The sequence below is a fragment of the Gymnoscopelus microlampas genome, assembly GCF_963454915.1.
Source record: "Gymnoscopelus microlampas genome assembly, chromosome: 3".
NCBI lineage: Eukaryota > Metazoa > Chordata > Actinopteri > Myctophiformes > Myctophidae > Gymnoscopelus > Gymnoscopelus microlampas.
In genome coordinates, this window is record NC_139940.1 from 57,517,507 (window position 1) to 57,545,494 (window position 27,988).

The 27,988-nt window shown below is 41.2% G+C and overlaps 1 protein-coding gene across 1 annotated transcript; it reads right to left on the minus strand.

The window, feature by feature from the left end:
* Positions 1–329: 329 nt before the first annotated feature.
* LOC311038937 (solute carrier organic anion transporter family member 1C1-like) lies at positions 330–27,988 on the minus strand (the record flags this gene model as incomplete). The annotated part of the gene is made up of 13 exons (XM_084048568.1): positions 330–426; positions 7,116–7,233; positions 9,168–9,232; positions 9,979–10,163; positions 14,632–14,797; positions 15,933–16,128; positions 17,670–17,834; positions 19,298–19,552; positions 23,233–23,331; positions 25,061–25,207; positions 26,467–26,576; positions 26,926–27,058; positions 27,862–27,988. 13 exons carry the CDS (start codon positions 27,986–27,988, stop codon positions 330–332), a joined length of 1,863 nt encoding a protein of 620 aa, XP_083904694.1.

Sequence of the window (27,988 nt, forward strand, 5' to 3'; positions counted from 1 at the left end):
CTTAAAGGAAGAAGAGAAGAGACGTCCGGACCATGTTCATGATCATTCAGTGGTTTATTCAACAACAAACAAACAGCATCATATCAGAGAACCAGGGGCAGGGAGCCCCTGAGCTCCCCCAGCCTCATGGCGTGGTCAGTACTCTCTCACAAGTCACATTTTACAGTCAACCCTCAATACTCTAGGTAGCTCACATTACAATACAGGCGGGGGTCAGTGAGAATCCCCCCACCAGTTGATCAATTCCTTTGATCAGTGTCGCTATCTGTCTGTATCCTGCCTGTCAGGAAGCTAGGCTGATGTCTTCCGGTTAACAATGGAGATGTAAATCACACTTCACAGCTATGCAGACGCTTCTCTTCAAACAGGGAGCATGTGTAGACAGTAAGATTTCCCTTAATGAACTCAAAGATGGCAACAGCTAGACTGGGTCACAACACATGATTCTTCTTACTTAGTAAAATAACTTAAAGGGATTGTAGGCAAGTTCAGAGATTAAAAAAAAAGAAAAAAACTGTTGTCAAACACCGCACCTCCACCTCTCAATTTTTATTTTTAAATAGGCTCTTTCATGATGAATTGACCACATATATGAAGTTAAACAACTAAATTCTATCCAAACGATATCTTAAAAGTAAATTCCGTTCCTCAAAAAATAAGTTTCAGAGCGTTTTAAAACCGAAAGTAAGAAGTATAAACTGCCTATACAGAAAACAATGGCGGCTCGTTCCATTTTTGTCGGCTGCACTCGGTCCCATTCGGTTTCACCCAAACAGTTCACACGGGCACGGACGCGCACGGACGCGTACATGCGCGTCCATGCATTTACGTCCCGGACAAACATAAATAGTAGGGAAAATACGGATTTCAGAAAGAGGACTGTGTTTCAATGCAGGAAAACACCCCAGCATCATTATTTAGTGGCTGATAGAGGGGAAAAAATGCAAATATATATATATATATATATATATATATATATATATATATATATATATATATATATATATATAAATATTCTAAAAATGTAGGCTTAATGTTGCCTACAATCCCTTTAACATTTCTCACTGGTTTTGACTTGCATACTGTTCATAAAATATAAGCAGATAAGGGCCAATATACGACATCTCTCTCTGTCTCTTCTCTATATCTCTCCCTCTCTCTCTCTTCTTTCCCCCCCGACACGGTCGAGGCAGAAGACCGCCCACCCTAGAGCCTAGTCTCTGCCTGACGTTTCTTCCAGTTAACTTTAAACCTAATAAGTTATGTAGTGCAGGCATTTTCTTTTTAAAAATGTAAATATTGGAGGTCATGGTGCCGTTTATAATGATAAAAGACATGATTCCAACAGGGGAAACCACTTTTCTGCTCGACCCAGCCGAGGTGGTCATATATAGCACGCAGGGGATCACTCCGGGGTTGGGAAACTCACTCACGGACACCTCAACCCATGGCCATAGACAGGAATCGAACCCTCAACCCCTCAGACTCACAGGCTGTCACTCTAGTGATTAAGTTAAGGCTTCATCCAGGCTAATGGTGTCTGTTGAAGATCATAGACTCTTGCCTTCTGCCATGAACCGAGCCCCTGTTTCACTAACACTAAGATCAGTGGTTCACAAAGAATTTACCAATAAAGAAATGTGATGTCTCCTCGGAACCAAAACTAGTGAAAGTAGCCTACAAGCTCACAAAGCGTTGCTATCCTAAAGTGGTGACCTTGTAGATCGGCTATTTTCCCAAGGAAGTAGGGTATACATTGAAAATAACTACTCTCAAAAAGGCATTTCATGCTATCTTTAAAAATTGCATATGCATTAATTAACATGGTCATGTTTTGTGCAATGCCCCCCCCCCCCCCTCACCCACCCTCACTAACCTTAACCTCAGTAAAACAACGCCTAAACCAAACCTCAAGAAACACTATTTGTAAAACTAAGAATTCCAAATCATGATCACCTCAACATGTTGTCGGGGACAGGGATCGAACCAGCGCCTTTTGGACTCACAGGCTGCCTCTCTTCTCATTGAGCTAGAAATATGGCCTCCCTGATGGTGTCTGTTGATATCTATTCCGTCTATATATATATAAAAAGTTAGCGCACGGTTAGGCTGTGACAGAAACAAAGGCGGAAGAATAATGAAAGTGTAGAGATACAAAGAGGGTCCATGGCCCTTTGGCCTTGGCCCCTCAAAAAGTAAAGAAAAGAATAAAGACAGTAACCTAATTTCTTTAAAAAACATAATGATTCTCTTAGCACATGATTTGTTCCTCTCGTTTTCTGTTTTATTTTTCATGGTTTCCCCAACAAACCTGGCAAGACAGAAACTACAAAACTGACAACTACAAACTATTAACTTTATCGTTTCTATGCTTCTTGCCTTCAGATGTGAAGAAGCTGTGATCTCCTTGAATCCAGCAGGTGGCATCCAAACCTTTCAGTTTAAAGCAGTGGTTTTCAACCTTTTTCATATCAAGGTCCATTATGCATTCGATGATATTTAGACTGTCAGACCCAACACTTTAAATATTTCTTCTACATTCTCTAATTATGTAGATTCTTGTAAATTAAGTCATGCCACTCTTGAGAGTTAAATGAGACCAAATGGACACTTACGGGTCCATTTGGTCTCATTTTACGCTCTCAAGAGTTAAAGATCTATAAGGGTCCATTTGGTCTCATTTTACGCTCTCAATCATTTAGCATGGGGACCACCTGGAACCCCCTCAAGGACCACTGATGGTCCCCGGACCACTGGTTGAGAACCACTGGTGTAAAGGACTAGAGGGTGGTTTAGTCAATATTTTCATTCCTGGTAAAGTAGAAGTATATTGAGATCGTTGAAACATAATCATTGTTAGTGCTATTATGCTTAGGGTTTTGATGGTTGTCTCCAATGAGTTTAAAATGTTCTAAATTCTATCTAAAGAAGAAAGCATAAGCAACCATAAAACATGTTTTTGTGTGAGTAAATGATGTCCTTCCTCGTGTTCTGGTAGATTTCAGATTGCATGTCTCCTTATTGCTGTAGGAGTTCTGACTTTTCTTCAACTATTATGACATAATTTTAAATTGTTATGTAATATCGGTATCAATTATTACTTAATGCATTATTTATGCGTTAATTAAGCATTAATTCATCATGTATTAAATAACTTAACTAATGATTAACTAATGATGTTAATAATGATGAATTACAAGGAATTCATGATGAATTAATGCTTCATTAATGCTTAATTAACACTTAATAAATGCTTAAATAATGTATTAAGTAATTATAAATGAAGCATTAATTGCGGGTACCTTATGAGCAAGTGTTACTAATGTGGTATAAAACTCCCCGAAGTCTGATTTAAACAAACTAATAATAATGTCACATCAGGCGTTGACTCGTCCTGTTTCTAAATACATATTTGACACGTGTCATGTCCGTTTGTTATGTCAAAATCCTCACCATTTTCTGTTGATCCATAAGCAAGTATGATTGTGTCTCTGTAGGAAAGACTTGAACCGTACGTAGCTGAATAAAACACAGGGAGGTTTCACTTGAGAGAGAGAGAGAGAGAGAGAGAGAGAGAGAGAGAGAGAGAGAGAGAGAGAGAGCGAGAGAGAGAGAGAGAGAGAGAGTCTCTGTTTATTCACACTGGAAATGCTGCCATAGGCATATGGCACATGATGGTACAGGTTATGCATACTGTATGTCTAAGATTCTGAAGGTTAAATCAGTGGTTCTCAAACTTTTTCATGTCAAGGACCCCCAAAATGATACTTTTTTGTCCACGGACCCCCATCTCAAAATGTTTTGTTCCAGAGACCCCCCAGATGCAAAGATTTGAATTACAAATGTTCGCTTTAAAGATATATACATTCAAAGGTCTGCACACATTTTCACGATTTTTCAAAAATAGCAGATCTACAAGCTCATAGTGCGGCACTCAGTGCCGTACTATGAGCTTGTATATCTGCTGTTTTTGGATAGCCAAAGTATAAAAGGTTAAAGTGGTTAAAATGATTGTGATGCTATATTAACACATTTTGCCCCCCAAGGACCCCTGGGGGTCCCTAGACCCCACTTTGAGAACCACTGTTTTAAATGGCCTTTCAATATACCATGAACACATGACTTTATATCCAATGACAATGATCCAATGACTTTTATTCTCTCTCACACACGCAAGCGCGCGCGCACACACACACACACACACACACACACACACACGCAAGCGCGCGCGCACACACACACACACACACACACACACACACGCGCGCGCGCGCGCGCGCGCGCACACACACACACACACACACACACACACACACACACACACACACACACACACACACACACACACACACACACACACACACACAGTATAAATGATAGGCTTAATACAGCCTATTTAAAAACCAACAAAAATAAAACTGTTACTTGTATTAATAACTGCAAGGCACTATACTTGTAATTAGCTACACTACTCATTACTGGGGAATGCAGTAATAGTACAGCAATAAATTAGTAACACGTACAGTACAGTATTGTACAGCCCAAAGTCTTGTTATAAGCGTGTTTGTGTGGCACCAATGGATGCACAGTAGTGTGTTAGCTAGGTAATGAAGACCATGCTAACATTAGACACTGCCCTCATCTGACAACAACGCCTTTATCTGTAAACAGTTAAAGTCCTGCAATAAAACCACAGACTACTAGTAGGACTGCAAAATCTAGTGTTTGGTGATCTAATGGTATCGTTGTTGTTTAATGGCGCTCAATTTACCCAATATATTTGCGGCAAACACAAACTCACTAAACATTGCAATTTGTGCAATTTATGCTCTTTGAAAAACATTAATTACAAGAGTTATTATCCTACTATAATTCTAGTAACCTCTGTAGTGGTGTAGTGGTGTCACAACCCGGTTCTCCTGGACCAATTGCTCTGATTTTGCACACAGCCATTGACCATTACCATCTGAACGCAACTGTGAAGCCCGTTTTTCAATTTCATCAAATCTCAGCTTCTTATTAGCGTTTATGTGTCAAACAATGTCGCCTCCCGGGTTGCCAGATCATGTGCGCATATCCCCCGACGGATGCGTCGACCGGGTATGGTCTAGTTATTATTAATCACCCTTGCCCGGAAAAAAAAAATTGTACTTTGAAGGTACAGTAAGCACATAGCTAACCTGTATTTTCCATATCTTCCCTAAACTATTTACAGCACATAAGCTCTTATCTTAACACATTCACTACCAGGTATTATTTAATTAATGCATCCGCTGCTGCCAGTGTGTTTCACCTTGTTTTGACGATCTTTGGAGAGCAGCAAAAGCCACGACGTGCACACGGATGTAAACAAAAAGTGTTTGTCGATCGCGCACTTTACCGCGATCGGCAATTTTGTTTGTTGCCTGTTGAATATGGCTCATTTTCACCCACAAAAAAATTATCCGAGCTAGTTTTTTTCTACAAATCCTAATATAGGAGTGGGCGGAAGGGACGTTCTTTGTGATGACGTCACATCCGCCCATTCCTTCTAACAGAGTGGCGGGATCATTCCCAAGTTCCTATTTTTTTTTTCTTTCTTTTTTTTTAAGACGGAGATCTACGTCCTTGGCAGTGAATGTGTTAACAATACTGATCCAGAACACATTACAGATGTGCCATTTCAAAACTTCAAATGTCCTGCCATCGGCAAGACAGTAAATTTTCAGGGGATTCCCAGGGCAAAAAGAGGGACAAAGAAGGGCATTTAAAATGCTGAATTATTTTGATGATCACTGCTTTTATGATGCTAATTAATTTGAGCAACTGGTCAAGGACCAGTTATAATGAGTCTGACACCTTCTTCAACACACATTCTTTTGTTCTCATGTATATGGATGTCTGTTGAAGGGAAAAACGGGGGTGTGTAGTGACAACTTCTTTTCAGGGGCAAAACAGTGCATTTTTAAGGGCAGAACAGGGAGGAAAAAAATGCATTTTCAGGGCACTTTCAGGGAAAGAACAGTAACGTGTGAAGTTTTGAAGTGGCACATCTGTATGTTTAAACAGTAAGTAAGTAGTAAGTAGCACAGTAAACGAGTGCATCCAAACCAATGTTAATGCATACAATAGGCTCTATGCACAGCAGCCATATTGGAAAGAAATTGGGCCTCTTCTTACTTCCTTCACAGGTGTTACCAATGATACTAATGAAGGCTCTGTTCCATTCTGGTCAGGGTGCTGATATCGTGCATGTTGGCTCACTAGAAACACTCCATTTTGGTTCCCAAATGGCCCCTTATGGTGGGTGTGTAACTCTGAGAGTGTACAAATGGAACCAAATGGACCTGTAAGGGTCCATTTGGTTCCATTTGTACACTCTCAGAGTTATGGAAAATAAGACTTGATAAGTAAAAATAAGACAACCACTATGCCACACTAAATGGAAGCCTTAATTAGTATCATTGGTAACACCTGTGAAGGAAGTAAGGAAGGGGCCCAATTCATTCCCAATATGGCTGCTGTGTTTAGAGCCTATTGTATTATGTTCCACATCTGAATGGGCTTGGAATGCTGCCATGACTCAAAACAACTCAAATAGTGCTGTGTCTCTCCATATCCTCTTTGTTGTTGATGATGTTAGCAGGTGCTTTGCTCATTTCAGTGGCTTCCACTGCATTTTCCGTGGCCTGGTTCCTCAGGGCTAGCTTCTTTTGCCTCTTCAATATTTTCAAGTTGAGGAGTGCCCAAATTGCCCAAGTCGCAGAAAAGATCCCGTATATCAAACCAAGGAATGTGAATCTAAAGTGGAAACACCGATTTAGTGACGTGTGTGGTCATTAGTCATTAGTGACACACTTCATTGGCAGCCAAAGCCAACACATCGCATCGTGACGCGTTGTGAGTTTGTAAATCTGCTATTTTCAAACATTTTGGTACTTTTACTTTTGGTACTTTAAGTACATTTTGATGCCAATACTTTTGTACTTTTACTCAAGTAGCATTTTGAACAAAGGCCTTTTACTTGTAACAGAGTAATATTTTTACATTGTGGTATTGTTACTTTTACTTAAATAAAATATCCAAGTACTTCTTCCACCACTGAAGCATTGCAGAATGACAGAGGTGTATAGTACCTGAATGCATTGGCGTCGTAGAACCTGCAGGCCCCGCGGCCTCCACACGGCTTGGTCCCCCACTTCAAACACGTCAGGTCAATCAGTGCCCCAAAGTAGATAGGAGGAGGGATCCCACCTGAACACACACACGCACGCACGCACGCACGCACGCACGCACGCACGCACGCACGCACGCACGCACACACACACACACACACACACACACACACACACACACACACACACACACACACACACACACACACACACACACACACACACACACACACACACAAACGTATGCACCCACATATATAATAGGCTGTATGCACAGCAACCATATTATGAAGACATTCACAGGTGTTACCAATGATACTAATGAAGGCTCTGTTCCATTTTGGTCAAACAGAGTCAGGGTGCTAATATTGTGCATGTTGGCCCACTGGACACACCAGTAGGTCTACAGTTGGGGTCCAGGGACCCTCATGGGCTTCCAAATGGCCCCTTACAGGTGTGTAACTCTGAGAGTGTACAAATGGAACCAAATGGACCCGTTAAGGGTCCATTTGGTTCCATTTGTACACTCTCAGAGTTATGGGGGTCGTGGAAACCACTGTGCTACACTAAATGGAACAGAGCCTTCATTAGTATCATTGGTAACACCTGGGAATGTCTTCATAATATGGCTGCTGGGAATACAGCCTATTAGTATCAATTCTTGTATGGGGGACCTTGGCACAAAATATGTTCAGATGGGGCTCCACAGTCAAATACATTTTAATACGATCCAAATGGTTTCTCTTTGGAGCAACCTTTTTAGTCTGTCGCCTCCCCTGCTGTCACTGGGGATAACTTCTATAGCTGTAGCTTTTAGAGAGGAAGGGCTCCCATGTCCTTTTTCATGGTGATTACTGTGATCTTGTTTTGGGCTTACAGTGTAAACATGTACTACATTAAGAATATATTTACTCTTCTTCTTCTTTTTTTTCCCAGTATGGTATTTGAATTGTTTATTTGATGTTGGTCACTCTGGGTGTTGCCTTGTTTCCTTTTTGATTGTTTTGATTTATTTGGGGCGTTTGTGCTCACTTTGAACTGTTATTTAAATGTCATAATGACATAATAACATACAGACATGATTGGAACATCACCCAAGGCTGTATTTAAGTGTGACTGATTAGCCAAAATGTTAGACAGACCCTGATAAAGACCTTCTAGGTCGATACGCGTTGGTCATAATTTGTTGCCTTGCTCTAGTCTAAATAAATCTATTTTTTTTTCACTTAAGACAGAGTGCCTTGGAATTATTTTCTTTGCAAGAGTGAAGTTCACACCTTTTTGGAATCAAGCAGTAGTTCTTTGGAACCCCCTTTTTTGTTCATATATTACCTGTGTCACCTATCTGTCAGAGCCACTGAAGGATCCCGGCAGCGCTTCTCTTTTCTCTTTTTAAACATTTTCAAGATTTCTCTGGCTATTCAAAAATAGCAGACGAGCAAGGTATGTCCAATAGTTGTTCCATCGATTAGAAATTGACAATTCATAATACTCTCCTCATTGACTTATATTGCACAGTGAAGCAGCTATCAAAGTCACTCATTTAATAGCACATAAAGAAAGCTGATTAAGACAATGTTTGACATCACAAAACACAGCATGTCTTCCCCCCTCCCTCCTTTGTATGTATTTGTCTTGTATGGATTTAAATTTTTAATCAACGGAGCAAGATATGTGGCCAATATGTGGGGTTACATCATGACAAGGTAACCACACAACCCAAACACAACCCACAATGGATAGCAGCTAGAAAAGGTTTTCTCTTTCATACAGACTTTCAACTTTGTTGTTTCATTGAGTTTGCCACATTGTTGTTGACCAAATCAATTATCTGTTACTGCCAATAGTTTTTTTTCCCCCTTCAAAATAACACACTAACACAACTCTGTCTTCAATGGCTCAATACATAATAATAAATAGCACATGCACGCACGTGCACACATACACACAGGTGGACACATACACGCACGTGCACACATACATGCACACCATCTTGCCTGCTTGTGTACTCACCCAAAGTTCTCACTACCAAGGTCTGCATTCCCAATGCCAGTGACTTCAGGTCGGGCTGTATGCACCTAACATTGTACACAAACATTCACACATGGCTTTGTAACAACGGCACCATGTCAAAACACTAGGCGTGTAGCCATTTATCGTAAATCGATTCGATTTTAAATCGATTTAATACAAAATGAATCGCCATGCAAAAAATAGCCAGAAGAAAAATGTGGACAGGTGAAAACTTTGGTTAAACTTGTCCCTGCGCCCTGTGCCCTGTGCGGATGGCAGCGATAGGCTCTATGCACAGCAGCCATATTATCACTTCCTTAGGTGTTACCAATGATACTAATGAAGGCTCTGTTCCATTTAGTCTAACACAGTGGTTTCCACGACCCCCATAACTCTGAGAGTGTACAAATGGAACCACATGGACCCGTACGGGTCCATTTGGTTCCATTTGTACACTCTCAGGAGTTACACACCTGTAAGGGGCCATTTGGAAGCCCATGAGGGTCCCTGGATCCCAACTGTAGACCCACTGGTGTAACAGAGTGTTTCCAGTGAGCCAACATGCACAATATCAGCACCCTGAATCTGTTTGACCAGAATGGAACAGAGCCTTCATTAGTATCATTGGTAACACCTGTGAATGTCTTCATAATATGGCTGCTGTGAATAAAGCCTATCCAGGAGTCCCGAGTTGGTGCTGGCTAGTCTGCAATATCGCATCGCATAATAATTGTGTCTATCACTAATAATTACAATTATGTTATAATTGTGACAGGCCTATTAGGCACAAGCAAGATATTTATGTCTGTACCTGAGCAGGATGATGTATGCGGGCGTGGCACCGCATGCGTTGATGAAGGACGCCAGCACAGCCAGGGCCATGTAGAACTTAAACATGTGGTCACAGTCACTCTTCCTGGGACACTGGCCCAGCACTGCTGACATGTTCACACCTGGACTCATCATCTCCCTCACGCACGTACAGTTACCATACATCTGAAACCAGTGGTGTAAAGTGACAAAGAACATTTACTTAAGATTTAACTTAACGATTTTGAGGTATTTTTACTTTACTTAAAGACGGGGTGCCGTGATTTTCAGTGATTTTTTCCCCTCCTAGAACATAATCATCAGGTATTATGGTGATACTAGGAGGAAGATTTTTTTCCAAAAAAGTGCACAGAAATGGTTAAAATTATGTTTTTATGTGGACACGCCTCCAGTTCATTAAGTATACCTGGTTCTCACCTTAGCACCTCCTCCACCACCTTAGCACCACCCACATGTCCTAGTCCCTCCTCCTTTTCATGCCCACACCTGTTGTGTTGTGATAATGAGGGGGAGGGTATGTTTTTACTATGTCACTAAAGGGCTGTTTTTCTATTGGCACGTTTGACCCACAAGGTTTCAGCCTCCAGGTAAAAACTCAAAATAGTCAGAGAAGACATAAAACACCATAAAAACACCAGGGGGCTTAATGAAGTTCTATCAACCTCATAGACATGAAAAACAGAAAAAGTGCAAAACCGTGGCACCACCTCTTTAAGTACAAAATGTAAGTACTTTTTCCACCACTGGTACCATACATCTGAAACACGCACGTACAGTTACAACACAGGCAGTGGTGGGAGACGGACACACACACACACACGCACACGCACACGCACACACACACACACACACACACACACACACACACACACACACACACACACACACACACACACACACACAAGAGTGCTACAGATTGTGGAGATATGTATAGGAACCAATGTGTGTAGCTACGGGGGAACACATTAGGTGAGACACCCATTCATTCAGACTTGTGAGTCATTCCAGTTGTCAATAAAGCTACCTAAAAGGATACACGACCGTCTCATCTATATTAGTTATAAAGTATACTAATAGAGCTTGTTGCATGGTGTCAGAAGCGGGAAATGTGCCATTTCAAAACTTCAAATGTCCTGCCATCGCCAAGACAGTACATTTTCAGGGGATTCCCAGGGCAATAAGAGGGACAAAGAAGGGCATTTAAAATGCTGAATTATTTTGATGATCACTGCTTTTATGATGCTAATTAATTTGAGCAACTGGTCAAGGACCTCTTCAAATCACCTTTCGCCTCATAATGAGTCTGACACCTTCTTCAACACACATTCTAAATTTGTTCTCATGTATATGGATGTCTGTTGAAGGGAAAAACGGGGGTGTGTAGTGACAACTTCTTTTTAGGGGCAAAACAGTGCATTTTTAAGGGCAGAAAAGGGAGGGAAAAATGCGTTTTCAGGGCACTTTCAGGGAAAGAACAGTAACGTGTGAAGTTTTGAAGTGGCACATCTGTACTTTTACATAAGTCAAAGTAGCAGTACCACAATGCAGAAATACCCTGTTACCAGTGAAAGTCCTGTAATCAGAATTCTTTAAGTATTGGCACCAAAATAGTACCCAAGTGAAAGCACTAAAACTTGTCAAAATGTGTACAAAAAAAATCCGATCTACAAGCTCACAACGCGATGCGACTCGTGAGCTTGTAGATCGGCTATTTTTGAAGCATAAAAGAGGGCTTCATTGGTTAACACTCGCGTGACTAAGCAATCAATGGGACCGATTTTGAGAATTGAAAGTGGCTTAACTTCTCTCAGGAAGCTCTGAGAGAGTTCCCCTTTCATGACTTTTCCTAAATATATGTTTCAAACCATCTCCGTTTTTTTTTTTTTTTTTAACTCATTATAAATATGAAATACATACCATGTATCCCATCCCAGCCGTTTTATTTCGGCTAAATTGATCGCTCTCCCCCTCTCTCCCCCTCCCTAGAGCACTTTACACCTCGAGACCCCCCACAGAGCGGCCCGCAGCGCACCAGAGAACTGATGCGCTGCGGGTCTATGTTGCCATGTCTGCTTATTATAAGCGACTTTGGGCTTGTTTTTCACGTCTTTCTATTATTATTATTATTATTATTACCCATATAATTACATTATAATGGTAATAATGTTCTACTCCACTACACCTCAGAGGCAAATCTTGTACTTTTACTCCACTACAATTATTTGAAAACTTTAGTTACTATACTCTTTTTCGAATTCAGTCATTGTAAAGTCACTTTATAAACAAGGTCGGCTATAGTAACTTTAGTTACTAGTTAGTTTGCAGATATAAATAAAATATATAAAGCAGTCAATAATAAAACCAATCACATCACTTTATAAACAAGCACTGAAAATAACGAATGAAAAAACGATTAATGTACTTTATTTAATAAGACAAAAAAACTGAAAAACAGTACATGGAAGTAGTTTGTAGATCAGATATTTAGCGCAGGAGTAGAGCATGAATGAGCATATTTGTGGAACATAGCGATGTGTTCACTTGTTACGCTGAGAGGAGAGGAACAGAGAGGGACAGAGAGGAGACGTTTCTGTCAGCGTGGACAGCTGATAGAATGAGAGCTTTACGCTCAGACAATTATGTGAATATTATATAATATAATATAGGTTTGTCAAGAGATATCCATGTGTTTTGGACAATGGAGATAGTCACGTAATTAGACCGTGGCTTCAGCGTTCATATAGGCTCCATGTTTCACGTTAGTGAGTTCTCTCTAACGCTCTGGAAGACCCCTCGCTCTGCGCTTGTACAAGGAATTCCACTGCCCTGCCAGCGCTCAAGTGTAGTGAAAATAAACTAAACCATTTCGCTACTCACCGAAGCAAAGGCTGTTTTGTGTTGTTGAAAGTTTATTCTCGGAGGTGGGAAGCCTCTCAGCACCCCACCTACTCTGTAAAATACACTTTTTGGGCAGAAAATAAAATATGTCAGCGAGACGGAAATTTATTTTATTTACTCCACAGTGCCCTCTACAGATCTGGAGTATTTGACTTACCATTAACCAAAATCTGTAGAGGGCACTGTGGAGTAAATACAAATAATTTCCGTCTCGCTGACATATTTTATTTTCTGCCCATAAAGTGTATTTTACAGTGGGTGCTGAGAGGCTTCCCACCTCCGAGAATAAACTTTCAACAACACAAAACAGCCTTTGCTTCGGTGAGTAGCGAAATGGTTTAGTTTATTTTCACTACTCTTGAACGCTGGCAGGGCACTGGAATTCCTTGTACAAGCGCAGAGCGAGGGCTCTTCCAGTAACATTTTCATAGACCTGCCTGCTTATTTCTCTCTCAAGATTTGGCAACCCATTTCAACTTTCACAGTGGCTTCAGCGTGCATATAGGCTCCATGTTTCCCTCAAGAGTTTAATGTGACGCTACAGATTGCACTGTTTTATACGCTTTTTTATAAACATTTTACAGAATCTGCAGTTACCATGACTACTAAATTATTATTTTATAATGTTTCTGCCTGCAACAACATGTGAGTGAGTGAGCTAACTGACTGAGCAGAGTGGAGTTGAATGGCTATTTAAAAGACAATGGGGGCCCCCACTGGGTGGGTGAGAAGGTGTCAGTCAGTCTGGTGCAAAGAGGTGAGACAGTAACCAATCGTAGAGCTTGATTTCTAGATCAAATTGATCGTTTAGCAGGCTGTGTGTAGGATAATGAAACCCCAGTCATGCCAGTGTTAATGGATGTTTTGTAAGAACATAACCAGTGGTGGAAAAAGTACTCAAATGTTTAACTTAAGTAAAGTTACAAGTAAAAGTCCGGAATTCAAAATGTACTTGAGTAAAAGTACAAAAGTATTGGTATCAAAATATACTTAAAGTACAAAAACTAAAAGTACGAAAATATTTCAAAATAGCCGATCTACAAGCTCACAACGCGTCGCGATGCGACACGTTGTGAGCTTGTATCGGCTATTTTCAAATAGCCTAGGTACAAAATAGGGCTAAAGTGGTTAATGTATGTTTTATAATATAAACATTTATATCTGAAAAGTAACTAAAGTTTTCAAATAATTGTGGTGGAGTAGAAGTAAAAGTATTGGAAATTGGAAATACTCAACTAAAGTACACAAATACCTCAAAATTGTACTTAAGTACGGTACTTAAAGGGGCTACACCATGAATTTCATTTTTTTTTAGGTTTTTTGTATTTTTTGGGCTCCCCAGTGTCTCTTGTACCCCAAAAAATATTTTTTTTTAACATTCAGTCATTCATGCTCATTTCATGGATTTCTTGAATGGGCGTGTCTGAACAGGCCATTTCAGAATGGCAGGGCAAGTGATGTCACTTGCCCTGATTTTGCATTGATGATGGCCAGACAGAATTGCTCAGTAGCTCCCCCCTGCCCAATAGGACGTTTTGGTATTGCAGCTGAAAAAGCTTGGAATGACAGACAGTCAGATTGTGAGAAAAAAATATCTGGATGTTTTTTAGGCTTACAACCTGTTTAAAACGTATTAGGGGGCAATATTTATATATAATATATTTTTTTTTAATTCATGGTGTAGCCCCTTTAAGTAAATGCACTTAGTTACTTTCCACCACTGAACGTGACTCACCGTGTCCTTGCCGGCGCCTGTGATGGTCTGGCATCCCGCCAGGCAGGGGGAGGCGTAGGTCAGCCCGTTGTAAGAACACACCGGATCCCACTGGCTTACCGAGCACGAGCACCGGGCGTTACACTGAGACACCATGGTCTCCGGCTGGTGCGACACATGTGGCTCCCTGATGTGCACACGCGCACACACGCATGCACGCACACACACGCACGCACACACACACACACCCACACATGCGCATGTGCACGCACACACACACACACACACACACACACACGCACACACACACATGCGCACACACACACACACACACACACACACACACACACACACACACACACACACACACACACGCACACACGCACACACGCACACACGCGCGCACGCACACGCACACACGCACACGCACACACAAAAGGGACACAGTGATGAAGTATAATGAGCTATTTTGTTTATGTATTTATAGATAGTTGACCCCCCGCAAAAAAACGTTTTTTCCTATCTATTAGTCACCCCCATGGAGCACTTTAGGCCATGCTGCTCCCTAATCGAATCGAAATCGAATTGAATCGAGTCAGGGGGTCTGCCATGAGAACATGGTCACACCAGAGACACAGTAAACTGGGTTGTTCAACATGGCCCTTGGTGTGACTATCATCATGGCAGACCCCCGTGTTTGTTAGCCTGGCGTAGCTAGACTATATCACTGCGTGGATATGAGTCTGGTGCTTCCATGAGGACGTTTTGTTTTCCAAGGGGCGGGATCAAAACAATGTCCCTCGACGCAATTGGTTAGACCTACAACCAACTACCAATTACAGTCGCCCATATTCGAATACTGGGCCCTGATTGGTGCCCCACGTCTTCTGGGACAGGAAATGGATTCTCTATGGAGCGGTGCCAGACCCAAATCCCAGAGTGCAATTTTTTTTTGCACTCGCAGATTCGTCTGGTCCCAGGCTACGTGTTTGTACCAAGTTTGGTGTGAATCTGAACAAAACGGTGCGCCTCCTAAGTTCAGATGTTACGTTTGTGACGTCCACCAACCATCTAGGTCATTTTTATATAATAAATCATTTTTCAGTATAGGAGCCCGGAACTCCCTCTTTCTTTGGTGTTTCACCCTGGTGGGCGTGGTTATATGCCTAAACCTAACCATAACCTCACATAAATATATGCCTTAACTCAATGGTTCCCAAACGTGTTTTTTTTTTAGCAAAAGAGAAATGTTATCTTCCCGGGATCCAAACTAGTGAAGAAGAAAAATAAAAATAAAAATCCGTCCAACCACAACCGCTCACCCCTGGTAGGTGACGGTGAGCCCTGCCACCTGGGTGTTGTCACAGTAGAGGAAGAGCTGGACCAAGTAGAGGCAGGATGCCAGGAAGGTGGCGCCGACGCAGATCCTGGATGCTCCCAGCATGCCCAGCTTGAAGCGCTTCAGTACAATACCCCCTGTGATGAAGCCCGCCGCCATGGCAGGCAGGGTCATCGTGCCTGCAGTGACAGAGCGTGACACACAGATCCATGTTGTCAGGTTTATAATAGGATTTAAAGGAGTAGTTCACCCACAAAATGACTTGTTTTCTATCAATCGCACACCCCATGAAGTCTTGAATTCATGGATTTTGTTTTTGTTTTTGTTGCATTCCTAAGACAATAATTTGATTATTGTCTTAGGAATGCAACAAAAACAAAAACAAATCTCCTTTGTGTCTCCTACCGGAAATACACCCGGTCATCAAATTATTGGCTTAGGAATGCGACAAAAACAAAAAAATCTCAATGAATTCAATGCTTCATGGGGTGTGTAATTGATAGAAAATAAGTCATTTTTTGGGTGAAGTACTCCTTTAACTTAAAAAAAAAATGTTTATATGTATCTCATGGTCACATTTTAAATAGCATTTTAAATAGCAGATATACAAGCTCATAGCACGGCAGAGAGTGCCGCACTATGGGCTTGTAGATCTGCTATTTTTGAAAAATCGTGAAAGATTTGTTCAAAAACATTTTTTAAAGCGAACATTTGTAACTCAAATATTTGCTTTGGAACAACATATTTTGAGATGGGGGATTTAGACGACATTTGTAGAATCCCCCAGAAGCAAATTGAGTTACAAATGTTCATGATTCAAAAAATAGCAGATCTACAAGCTCATAGCGCTATGAGCTTGTAGATCTGCTATTTTTGAATATCCGAAGTATAGGTTAAAGTGGTTAAAATCTAAATCGTGAAAATGTGTGCAAATCTTTAGTTCGAATATATATATATACTTTTTTAAAACAAAAGTTTTTAAAGGCATTGTAGGGAACATTAAGCCTAAATTAAAAAAAATATTCATATATATATTTTTAGCATTTTTCCCCTCTATCAGCCACTATATAATGATGCTGGGGTGTTTTCCTGCATTGAAACACAGGCCTCTTTCTGAAAACCCTATTTTCCCTATTGTTGTTGTTGTTGTTATATTTGTCTGGTACGTAAGGAAGTCTATGGAAGTCTATGGAGGCATCACCCCCTGGTGGCCGGGAAACGAACTGCACAAACAATAACAACGCAGGGAAAATAGGGTTTTCAGAAAGAGTACTGTGTTTCAATGCAGGAAAACACCCCAGCATCATTATATAGTGGCTGATAGAGGGAAAAAAATGCAAAAAATATATATATAAATATTTTTTAAATTTAGGCTTAATGTTCCCTACAATGCCTTTAACTCAAATCTTTGCTTCTGGGGATTTTACAAATGTCTTCTATTTTTTATTTGACTTATGTTGCTATATTATCAATGGTTTTCAAACTTTTTTCATTTCAAGGACCCCCAAAATAATATGTATTTTGTCCACGGACCCCCTCCCATCTAAACATATTTTGTTCCAGGGACCCCCAGAAGCAAAGGTTTGAGTTAAAAATGTATACACAAATTTGACTAAAGAATAGCCAAAGACATCTCGAAATGACACACATGCGTTCCCTTCCCGGCCTTAACATGGGTTAACATGATAAAGCTGGTGCTACACTGTTAACCGTAGCCTACCTATCAACATGATGGTCTTGGAGGAAGGCTGGCCATAGACTTGCTCCATGAACTTGGGTTCGTACGTGAGCAGGCCGATGAAGCTGTTCAGAGCCACCAGGGACACCAGGAGCACCAGCCTGTACACGCCGTTACTGAACAGCCTCTTCAGAGACGGAAGGAAGTCTATAATGAGAGACAACAGCACACCACGACAGTCAACACCAATGGGCTCTATTCACAGCAACCATATTGGACCTTTTCCTTAATTCCTTCAGAGGTGTTACCAATGATACTAATGAAGGCTCTGTTCCATTTCGTGTAGCACAGTGGTTCTCAAACCTTTTAATTTCTAGGAACCCCATAACTCTGAGAGTGTACAAATTTGTACACTCTCAGAGTTACACACCCGCAAGGGGCCATTTGTAACCCCCTCAAGTGTTTCCAGTGAGCCAACATGCACAATGTCAGCACAGTTTCCGTTTGACCAGAATGGGACAGAGCCTTAATTAGTATCATAGGTAACACCTGTGAAGGGAGTAAGAAGAGGCCCAATTTCTTTCCAATATGGCTTCTGTGCATAGAGCCTATTCTACTTAAGAAGAATCAAGATAACATTTTTGGGTGTCAAAAGGATTAGCAAAGTTTCATTACATTTGCTTGTTTTGGATTGAACTCTTACGCCTCATTGCTGTGTCACTTTAAAGAACTCCACATGTAGCAAAGTGCTGTGGGTGCTGTGGGTGTGGATTGCATGGATATATACACGTTTGGACTCTGCTCTGTTACAAAGGTTACAGAAGTTCACTCTTCTAGGACCTTCCAGGACAATGATTTGCAAACACTTGCTGTAAAGCATGTCACTTGTTTAGTCTGAACTGAGCCTTTATGTTACTTTTTTCTCTTCTAGAGAGAGAGAGGGAGAGAGAGAGAGAGAGAGAGAGAGAGAGAGAGAGAGAGAGAGAGAGAGAGAGAGAGAGAGAGAGAGAGAGACACACACACACACACACACACACACACACACACACACACACACACACACACACACACACACACACACACACACACACACACACACACACACACACACACAGACAGGCAGGCAGGCAGGCAGGCAGGCAGACAGACAGACAGACAGACAGACAGACAGACAGACAGACAGACAGACCGAAAGCTAGACATAAAGCTAGAGACAGACAGAAAACTAGACATAAAGCTAGAGAGACAGACAGAAAACTAGACATAAAGCTAGAGACAGACAGAAAACTAGACATAAAGCTAGAGAGACAGACAGAAAACTAGACATAAAGCTAGAGAGACAGACAGAAAACTAGACATAAAGCTAGAGAGACAGAGATATGTTTTATCAACAAAAAAGCAGATCTACAAGCTCACACAGCGTCGAATCGTGACATGTTGTGAGCTAGTAGATCGGCTATTTTCGTTACCTTTGCCACTTGGGAAAAAAAAAACTTTCGTTACTTTTACAAAATCACTTCCGCTCTATTTAAACTTTGGCAATTTGAAAATAGCCGATCTACAAGCTCACAACTGAGCTTGTAGATCGGCTATTTTCAAGTAACACATCTTAGTACTTTTTTTTCCAGATATAAAACGTTTATATGACTGACAAAATTGAACTCAAGCACCTTTAGCCAGGTCAGCAAAAGTGACAGGCTTGTCCTTGTCCTTGTGTGTGGGCTGGTCGTCTGGTAGGAAGTCCTCCTGCTCGGGCTCCTTGGTGGACGGCTCCACATTGGGACTCTCCTGGCCCTGCTTGGGAAGAGACTTTGGGAGGAACCAGAATGGGATTCCGGCCACCAGCATGAGAATGCTCGTCAGCAGGAAGCCCAGCCACCAGGCTCCCACCCAGCGGTAGTCCTTATGGTTGATGGTGATACTGTCTGGGAGAAGGACACACATTAGGAGGGGTTAGCGAGAGCAGGAGTGAGCTGGGCGATATCCCAGTGGTGGACAGTAACAGGGTAAATGTACTTGAGTACTGTACTTAAGAACAGATTCTGAGGGTCTGTACTTTACTTGCGTTGCTATTAGAGTGTTTTGATACTTATTACTTTTACTCGAGTAGCCTACATTTCCAAGACAAATATTCTACTTTTACTCAAGTACATTTCTAGGAAGGCTTTTTTTTAGTAGGTAACTAACTAGTTACCTTTTGAGAGCAGTAGCCTAACTAGTAACTAGAAATAACTATTGTTACTTTTGTAAAGTAACTTGGCCAACACTGTTTGTAAAGTTATGAGTTATGAGTGAAATATTTGTCGCCACTTCTCCAGTTGACCCCTTGCTTTGTTAGGACACTGACACAGGTCCTTAGTTAATCCATTGTTAGGACACTGACACAGGTTCTTAGTTAATCCATTGTTAGGACACTGACACAGGTCCTTAGTTAATCCATTGTTAGGACACTGACACATGTTCTTAGTTAATCAATTGTTAGGACACTGACACATGTTCTTTGTTAATCAATTGTTAGGACACTGACACAATGCTCTTAATCCATTGTTAGGACACTGACACAGATCCTTAGTTAATCCATTGCCATATTACTGAGAAATGCTGTTAAAATAGGACCAGATCCAAGGTGAAGGCAGCTCTGGTGCGTGCGTGCGTGCGTGCGTGCGTGCGTGCGTGTGTGTGTGTGTGTGTGTGCTGTTTGTGTGTTTTGCTGGTGTCCATGTTTGTTGAAATAAAGTTATAAATATCATATGTTTGTTGTCACTGTATATTTTTCATCCTAGGAGCAGTGAGCAGCTGTTGGTTGTAGCGGCTCGGGGAACAGTTAGGGCTTTAAGTGTCTGGCTCAGTCTGACGCTTTGACACATTTCTGAGGCCTGGAATCGAACCTGGGACCTTTACCTTCCCAGGCGGGCTCTCTAACGATTCAGTTATGGCCGCCCCATGTTGCCATGGTTACCTGATGTGTCACACACGCTGAGGAAGGCCTTTGAGGCCGAAAGTCTGGTTATTGAGTTGCTGATGGGGGCGATAAGACAAGATAAAAACAAGATCCTAAACGGATGAAAGTGAGTGCTGGTATTCTTTTCAAAGTACCTGATGTGTCCAATCACAGTATGTTGATACCGGTCTGGAGTCACGTGGAACTCATTTTTTGGGAAAATTACGTCATATTTGATGAGTCGAGGTTTGAGGAGCTGGCTTTAAAGGCTGATTCCACACAGTGTGAGGACAATAGTGAAAGAGATGCAAACGTTACATCCTCGTATTGAAACCAGTAGAGCGCCGAGTGAAAGTCAAAACTGACCATTCCTGGAATCGTAACTTGAGACGTTACTGTTTGGGTTCTTAGACATCACTGGGACAGTTCTAGACAGCCGGAGAAGACACTCCGGCTGTCTTGTGATGCTGAGATGAGGAGGATCCAGCAATATGTGGGAACCGTAATGGTACAAACTCTGCTCCTCTGATCATCTCTCCTGTCATTCACACTGATTGACAGGATAAATCCTTACATTTACAATGAGGGTTGCATTAACAATAGAATGTGTAAATAACACAGTATAATTGTAACGCTTAACAACCCTGCTTATCTGCAGCAGTTAGGGCTTCAGTGCCTTGCTCAAGGGCGCTTCATCCAGTTCAAAACACTGGTGACGACCCACAAGGCAGTCAAGGTCACGTCACCTCCTGACCTTCAGGACATGATCCACCCCTACACCCCTTCAAAAACACTTGCAAAAAAACAATAAGTGTTTTTGTTTTTTTTGCATCAGATATCTTTTTTTTTTTTTTTTTTTACCAAATTAGTTAGAAACGGTGTCGTGAGTCATCAAATGAGCATCAAACAGGGTTCTGATACTCCATACTGTTTGACCGTAATTGGATTCATAAATGTGTGGTCGGGCTGGGACCTATTTCTTAACCAAGAAATCATTTTCACGACGGAAAGAAATAGCATGAGTCCCAAACCCACTTATAGGAGCGGCTACACCGCTCAAAAAACTAAACATATCACGAACACTACATCCAATCAACCCCACATTAGAATCACATAGAGCACACCTCCAAAAAGCTAATTTCAATGTTTTTATAGGTGTTTCTGCAGGCTTTTTATAACATAGTGGTTCTGCAAGTACAGCAGTGCATGCGGTGCAGGTGATTTCAGAGAGTTACTTCGTCCACCACTGACAATATCAGTGATTCTCTTCTTGTCTCTCTTGTTGAGGGTGGCCGCCCACCGGGGCGGAGCTCTGACATCACACTCATGTCACCATAACTCATCCATAACCAGAATAAGGAGTTCTCGATGCAGCTACGCCCAAATATGGAGTGTGTTGTCTAACCTCAATGTGTCGTCAAGGCATCGGGCGCAAACAAATCGGTCAGCTCCATATATGGCCACAATAGGGGCCATGCCCATATATGGGCATCTACTGATGACATCAGGGATCTCCATACATGGGCATGAAAGGGACAAGGACTGACAGATTCAGAGATCTCCATATATGGGCATATCAGTCGGCTTGGCCGTGCAACGTAGGTGTCCGGGGCGAATAGCGGGCCTAACCTCTACTTTGATACAATTGCTTATCTCTGGGACCTTAATTTACACTGTACAATTTAACTCTGAGAGTACACCGACAGGGTTACAGACCTGTAAGGGTCCATTTGGACCTCTGTTGGTCCCTAGGCTCTACGTTGAGAACCAGAGGACTGTAATTATCAACTTTCATGCCACCATTATTATAATGTCTGTGAGAACCTAATCTCTCAAGAACAGATTCTGCTCTGCGTTTGAATCTGTCTGGGGGGTTCGTCATATCGCGTACGCACTGGCCTACAAGTGGGCGTGCCTTCAGATCAGGAAGCAGGCCACGCTTTACCCAATCAAATGTAGTGGGCGGGATTTACATGTCCGCCGATCCTTCCCCACTCAAAACAAACCGAAACTAATTTAACAATAGCGTCCTCGGAGCAGACAAACCCACGGAAAGATATTCACATTTTAACTTGCTCTTTCATCATAGAAACAAGTGGGCTTATAACCAAAACGATCCATGTTCTCTGGGAGAAGTGGTGTTAGTGTTCCGTGTAGAAATATTGTTAGTGGGAATGAAAACATAGTCACACCACCGGAAGTGATGCGCTGAAGGCAGACCAAAACCCTGGTTTCCTTGCGCACGGGTGCTACGTCTTCTTCCTCCCAGAGCCAACTGAGCTAGTCAAAAACAGCAGAGGGCGCTGTTTTTCCTTTTCATTTGGCGATGGGTTCCCAGATTGGTGAGAAACAAATAACCAGGCCAGTTGTAAGGTTTGTCTTTACTGTTCAACTGCAAACGTTACAAGCTGAAGCTCCCTCATAGGCCTACTGATAAGCCACAATCAAGTAAGACACCCCCCCCCCCAGCCCAGCACTTAAAGGAACAGAGACACAAATAGCCAATAACAATAACTGTGTGTAGTTAATACACAACAATTATTGTCACTCCCAACTTCAATTTAAAAATGTACGTATTCAAATATTTGGAAATATGTTCATGATTTTTCAAAAATAGCAGATCTACAAATTGAATTGGTTTAAATACACTGAAAAATGATTTACCTAAATCCACAGTGTCAATGTCCACGTAGATCTTAGCACAGAACGAACCCATCATGTACCCTGCAATGGGACCGAACATTCCTATGGTCTGGATGCATGCTGGAGAGAGAGAGAGAGAGAGAGAGAGAGAGAGAGAGAGAGAGAGAGAGAGAGAGAGAGAGAGAGAGAGAGAGAGAGAGAATGAAGCCAAGTATTTGTCGCAGTCACCAATCTACTATCTACTATATAATCTGTGCTGTCTCAAGTAATATATTCCATCCTACATTTCGGCCAATTGAAAAACGCTGATCTACAAGCTCACAATGTGTCGCGATGCAACGCATTGTGAGCTTGTAGATCTGCTATTTTCAAAAGAGTTTTATACATTTGAAGAATTGAAATGGGACATTCTGCATAATGAGTACTTTTACTTTTGGTACGCCTCTTTTTTTTTTTTTAGGTATTAAAAAGGTCTTAAAAGTCTTTCAATTGCCACTTCACTGTCATCTGGGGATCCCGACCCACAGGTTGAGAACCACTGGTTTGCATAATCAAACATTAACAGGAGCAACTTTTTGAAATGTGGAGTCATGAAATATGTGTGGAAAACTGATCTGCTCCTTTTAAAAACAAATGCGGATATTGTTCTGTGAAAATTGGTTAAAAAACGTCAAACGTCCTTAAAGGGATTGTAGGCAAGTTCAGAGATAAAAAAAGAGAAAAAACTGTTGTCAAACACCGCCCCTCCAGCAGTTTGTTTCCCCGACCACCAGGGGGTGACGCAGGGGGGACCTCTAAACGGGCCATGCCCAAAATAGGTTGCTTTATTCGGATACAATGCGTGCCACTGCACGCCCTTGCCGGTTCTCTGAATTTTTATTTTCAAATAGGCTCTTTCATGATAAATTGACCACATATATGAAGTTAAACAACTAAATTCTATCCAAACGATTTCTTAAAAGTACATTTTGTGCCTCAAAAAAGAAGTTTGAGAGCGTTTTAAAACCGAAAGTAAAAAGTTCACACGGACGCGCACGGACGCGCACATGCGTGCGTTAATTTACGTCCCGGATACCCGGATGTCAAAACATAAATAGTAGGGAAAATACGGATTTCAGAAAGAGGACTGTGTTTCAATGCAGGAAAACACCCCAGCATCATTATATAGTGGCTGATAGAGGGGAAAAAATGCTAAATATATATATCTAAATATATTTTTAATTTAGGCTTAATGTTGCCTAGAATCCCTGTAAAGGTGGTGTGTTAGTTTGTTAAAAATAAGTGTTAAATAGCTCTATGTGAGAGTAATCATTGCTATAGAGACTTCCTTAATAGGGGTCTGTCTCTCTAGCTCTTTAATAAACAGAACATACATTTTCTGGTTGGGATACCAATTGCATCCAATCAACAGAGAACTCATACAGGATACAGTATTAACAAGGGACGATGGAAGTGATGAAACTCATAAATTAACAGACAATCACTTTAAAAGTGAAGCAAATACATGGATTATCTCGACTGATAGGATGACATGTGTAACCCGTGCACCTGAAAACGTATTTTCTGTTTATTAGGTGATTCGTTGATAATTAGGGATGCATATGTGGCCGATACCGATACCGTCTTTTAAAATAACAATTTAGCCGATAGCCTACAGATATTTGTTTATTTTGTTTTTGGTGTTATCGTTCCCCCCTTTTGTGCAAGGGAAACAAATACATCTTCATTATAAGAAATAACTTGTAATAATTTAGTAAAAGTACAGAAAATTGGAAATACTCCAGTAGCCTAAAGTAAAAGATTCCTCAAAGTTGTACTTAAGTACAGAACTTGAGTAAATGTAACTCACCTATGTAGAAGGCAGTGTTCTCCTCTTTGGAGAAGTCGTCCAGGTAGGACACTCCTAAGGAGACCACAGGAGTCTCCCCGATGCCTCGGAGCATGTTCCCCACGAACACATACACCCACATGGAGGAGCCCGCCTCCTTCTCACAGTCTGAGGGAAACATAACACATTGGTGATTTATACTTTGGCTAGTCAAAAATAGCAGATATACAAGCGCTATGAGCTTGTAGATCTGCTATTTTAGAAACATCGTGAAAATGTGTGCAAACCTTTGAATATATATATATATTTTAAAGCGAACATTTGTAACTCAAATCTTTGCTTCTGGGGGTCCCTGGAGCAAAATATTTTGAGATGGGGGTCCGCGGCCAAAAAACTTATCATTTTGGGGGTCCTTGACATGAAAAGGTTTGAGAACCACTGACATAAGAGACATGTAGACTCACTGTTAAAAAATGTGTTTGAAAAGTCAATTGTCTAGGTATATTTTCTGAGATAGCATTGTATAGAATTAGATAGAGATATATATAGACTAGACAGAGAGACTCACTGCTGGAGTATTTAACCACTTTCAACCTGGCCTCGACCCATGTTTTAGGCATGTTTGATTTTTTTTTTTCCAGAATAGACTCAACCCGGGACTGTAGTTCCGGGGTCCTAGGATGTGGAATGCATATTTCCTGTTTGATTGGCTCAGCAGCCAGTAACAAAGTTATGTGAAAATGAACTGGAACAGAAAACAGGCGTGCCACCTGCTAGAAACCCGGGACTACAGTTATGCACTATTTCCAAGAAATGGCAAATATTAGTTCTCAATTTCACAGAGATTGCAATTTTTGAAAGGTTTTGGAAATACAAAATAGGGATAAAGTGGCTAAAGATTAGAAATACAATCTCACAGAATCAGGGTTAATATAGTCAACTAAAACTAAGGAAATAACAAAAACTAGAATTGGAAATTGGTTATCTGAAAGGAAAATTAAAGAGGAAAATCTCAGATAAATCACAAAGAAAATGTCCTTAGTTTTAGTCCTTGTCAAGAATCTTAAAAAATATAAGCTTGTAGATCTGCTTTTTGGCGGGTTATTTTTCTGACCTTGTTGGATCTCGCCCCTGACTAATACATATTACAAAGAACGTTTATAAATAAAGATAAACTAACACTAAAACAAATTACAACTAAACAAAAACATTATGCTTTAAAAAACAAATAAACTAGCAAACCCGCTTTAAAAACAAATCAAAACTAAACTGAAATTGAAAACAAACAGTCAAAACAAAACTAAAAACTAAAAACTAAAAACTAAAAACTAAAAACTAAAAACTAAAAACTAAAACTGATGAAAAATGCTAAACTATAATAAACCGTGCGCAGAATATGATCCAAAAAAATGTGGCTGTCATGTCACCTGCTTTATTTCCTGCAGATGGCAGCTCATCATCACTGTTGGACGTGCACGGCACAATGTTTGAAGCGTTGGCATGTGTGTTTTGAGTCACACTGCTCTCAAATGTATACCTAGTGACATGGAGACAGTCATAATAACACATGATCATATCATATCGCTAGAGAAATGGAGACAGTCATGACACATGATGACAAAATCAGTCGTGGGAAGTAACTAAGTATATTTAGTCAAGTACAGTACAATTTTGAGGTACTTTTAGATTACTTGAGTATTTTCATTTTCTCGTTACTACTCCACTACATCTCAGGGGTAACATTTAACTTTTTACTCCACCACAACTATGTTACAAGTTAGGCCTACTGTGTGAGTTGAGATTACTATTACAAACCATACATTAACCTGTGAAGCCCTCTTTTAGTTTGTGTATATTTGAAAACAGCAGATGTAAAAGCTCTTCACCGTTCCATGAAGAAGTGAGGCAGGGCACTGCAAAAGGCCCCGGCAGCCATGACCAGACAGCCACCCGCGATCAGCCTGGGACGATGGAGCTTGCCCCCAAAGTAGCTCACAAAGGCTATTACTAACAGGTTGCCTGGGAGAGACAGATGAACGAATGAATGAATGAATGAATGAATAGGCTCTATTCACAGCAGCCATATTATGAAGACATTCACAGGTGTTACCAATGATACTAATGAAGGCTCTGTTCCATTCTGGTCAAACAGAGTCAGGGTGCTGATATTGTGCATGTTGGCTCACTGGAAACACTCTGTCACACCAGTGCGTCTACAGTTGGGGTCCAGGGACCCTCATGGGCTTCCAAATGGCCCCTTACAGGTGTGTAACTCTGAGACTGTACACTCTCAGAGTTATGGGGGTTGTGGAAACCACTGTGCTACACTAAATGGAACAGAGCCTTCATTAGTATCATTGGTAACACCTGTGAAGGAAGTCATAATATGGCTGCTGTGCATAGAGCCTATTAATCAATGAGTTAATGAGTGCATGAGTGCATGAATGCATGAATGCATGAATGCATGAATGCATGAATGCATGAATGAATGAATGAATGTCTTTGTCGTTTGGAATATCCCTGGCCTCTACCATATTGCAGAGTTTCGTAAAATAAACAACTGCACTGTTAAAGGGTTAGTTCACCTCAAAAAGTGCCTTTTTCCTATTGATTAGTCACCTCATGGACACTTGAATTTATGGATATGTTTTAGTTTTTGTCACATTCCTAAGCCAATAATTTGATGACCAGTGGACCGGTAGGCAGCGGTTCCGGTAGGAGATACAAAGGAGGCTCTTTGTGTCTCCTACAGGAACCGCTGCCTACCGGTCCACTGGTCATCAAAGTATTGGCTTAGGAATGCGATAAAAACAAAGGCGTACCCATCTCAAAGCTTCCGTTGATGACTCCTATGAGCGAGCTGGGAATCCCAAACCTCCTTTCAATCTGGATGATGGAGCTCTTCATGTAGGCGTCCCCAAAGGACTTGGCAAAGTATAAGTAACACAT